Raw genomic sequence first — 1,876 nt, forward strand, 5'->3', positions numbered from 1 at the left:
TTTACTTCATTAATAAACTTTAATTAGTCGATTTAATCTTTATAATAATGTAGAAATTGTTTTTATCTTTGGAAATCATAAAATATAAGTAAAACAAAGGAAGTTAATTGTTTAGACAGACGTTAATTGTTATTATTTCAGTTCGATTGTTGATCACAATTAACGATAAGAAGCATATTTCTTTTGCAATGTAGTTAATTCTCCTTCAACGGTTGAATCTTCTTCGTCTTTCGGTGTACATTTAACACCAATGTCTAAACACTCAATGGCTTTTTTGTTGTTCTTCATGTTGATGTAACATTTTGCCATCCAGAAGTAATTTGCTCGCCAATCGGGTCTCATCTTATCGGCCTCAACGAATTTATTAACAGCATCTTGATAAGAAGCTTCTGGTGGTTTCGAAAAGAGAGCAGCGGCCAAGTTCCGTTCAACCCACGACAACTTAGCGACTTCCATACACCATCGACCGTAAGTGTAATAAACACCAGCATCGGTTGTTTTCAATTTGATTGCTTCGTCCAAATGATGTTGTATTTCGTGTCCCCTTTGGATCCTTTCCTTTCTTCCTGCAAAATCAGACAATTTACCGGCGATGAACGCAGCCCATGCATGATAATCAGGCTTGGAAGCATCGAGTTCCAATGCTTTCTTAATATAAACTTCCGCTTCCAAAAGAAGCGATTTTTGTTTATCCTTATCGCCCAAAGCTTCAGCAACAGCAGCAGCTTTGTAAGCATTTCGAGCCAATCGCCATGTGATTTCACCATTCGAATCGCCATTGAATAGTTTGGAAAACTCTTTTGTCTTAACTAAAAGAGCGTCTTTATCACAATCAGCGTTTTCTGATTCCATATCGATCTCCTCAATCCACTGTTCGTAAGTTTTGGCCATTGGAACCTCAGTTGAAACTTTGGTATCATTTCCACTTTCAGGAGATGTTGATGTTTGTGTTGGTGCTGAGATTGGGGTTGGAGTTGAGGCTTCGATCGCTAAAGTTGCTTCAGACATTTTGATTAGAATAATATATCAGTTGATTTAGAAAGACACAAAATGATTACTGTTGATACACAAACAAATGAAAAATAAATCACAATTAATATGAAGTCGAGATCAAATGAAACGATGAGTATTTAAAGATTAATTGTTATCAAGCTTTAATTTGCTGATTATCTAGAGAGCTGGTTGACAAACAACTGATTGTAATTCAAGATTGTCGCTGTTTATATTTATATTACAACAGTTGGATAAACAATTAACTCTCACTATCTCACTCTCTGGATTAAAGCTCAACGAAGCTTAAATTGTTACTTCTGGTTGATCACAATTAACAGTTAAACGATAACAGAGAAAACAAAAGTCACAAAAAACAGTTTCTTTTACTGTATTTCTAGTAATGAACAATACGATTACGATTAATTGACAGTTGATTGTTTTTAAGGTCACGAAATGATTGTCTGAGGTTGAAATAAATAACAATTTATCCGCCACAGGAGTTAATTGTTAAACGAAAAGAGTTAAGAACTGAAAAGGAAATCCGTTCAACGCTTTATAACGTTACAACGATTCTCAACAATTCATAAGTTTAAAAAACTTTTTCTTCTTGCTCACTCGTTTCTTTCTCACCTTCGCATTTTTATCATCATCATCATTTCTCTCTCTCTCTCTCATTTATCTTCCTCTCTCTTTCTTTCGTCACCTTTTCCCCTCTTTCCCTTTTCTTCTGGTTGATGTTGTTGTTTATTTGTTGTCGATCCTTGAACAAATCAGATTAACCTTTTTTCTGGTTTAAGATTTTTCTGTTTGAGATATTAATTAATTGTCCTTCTAATTCAGTTAATTCATTGGTATGGACATTTTTCCGCTTATTGGCAATCAG

The 1,876-nt window shown here is 34.5% G+C and overlaps 1 protein-coding gene across 1 annotated transcript; it reads right to left on the reverse strand.

Moving 5' to 3' along the window:
* On the reverse strand, positions 1-1,546 carry LOC128397810 (regulator of microtubule dynamics protein 2-like). The gene has a single exon (XM_053358561.1). It carries the CDS (start codon positions 1,006-1,008, stop codon positions 160-162), a length of 849 nt encoding a protein of 282 aa, XP_053214536.1. The 5' UTR covers positions 1,009-1,546; the 3' UTR covers positions 1-159.
* Positions 1,547-1,876: the final 330 nt, after the last annotated feature.

Source organism: Panonychus citri, unplaced genomic scaffold (genome assembly GCF_014898815.1).
Source record: "Panonychus citri isolate SS breed McGregor unplaced genomic scaffold, ASM1489881v1 Contig00040, whole genome shotgun sequence".
Classification (NCBI taxonomy): Eukaryota; Metazoa; Arthropoda; class Arachnida; order Trombidiformes; family Tetranychidae; genus Panonychus; species Panonychus citri.

Coding starts and splice junctions, on each gene's coding strand:
- LOC128397810 (XM_053358561.1), bottom strand. CDS start 1,008: ATGTCTGAAGCAACTTTAGCGATCGAAGCCTCAACTCCAACCCCAATC.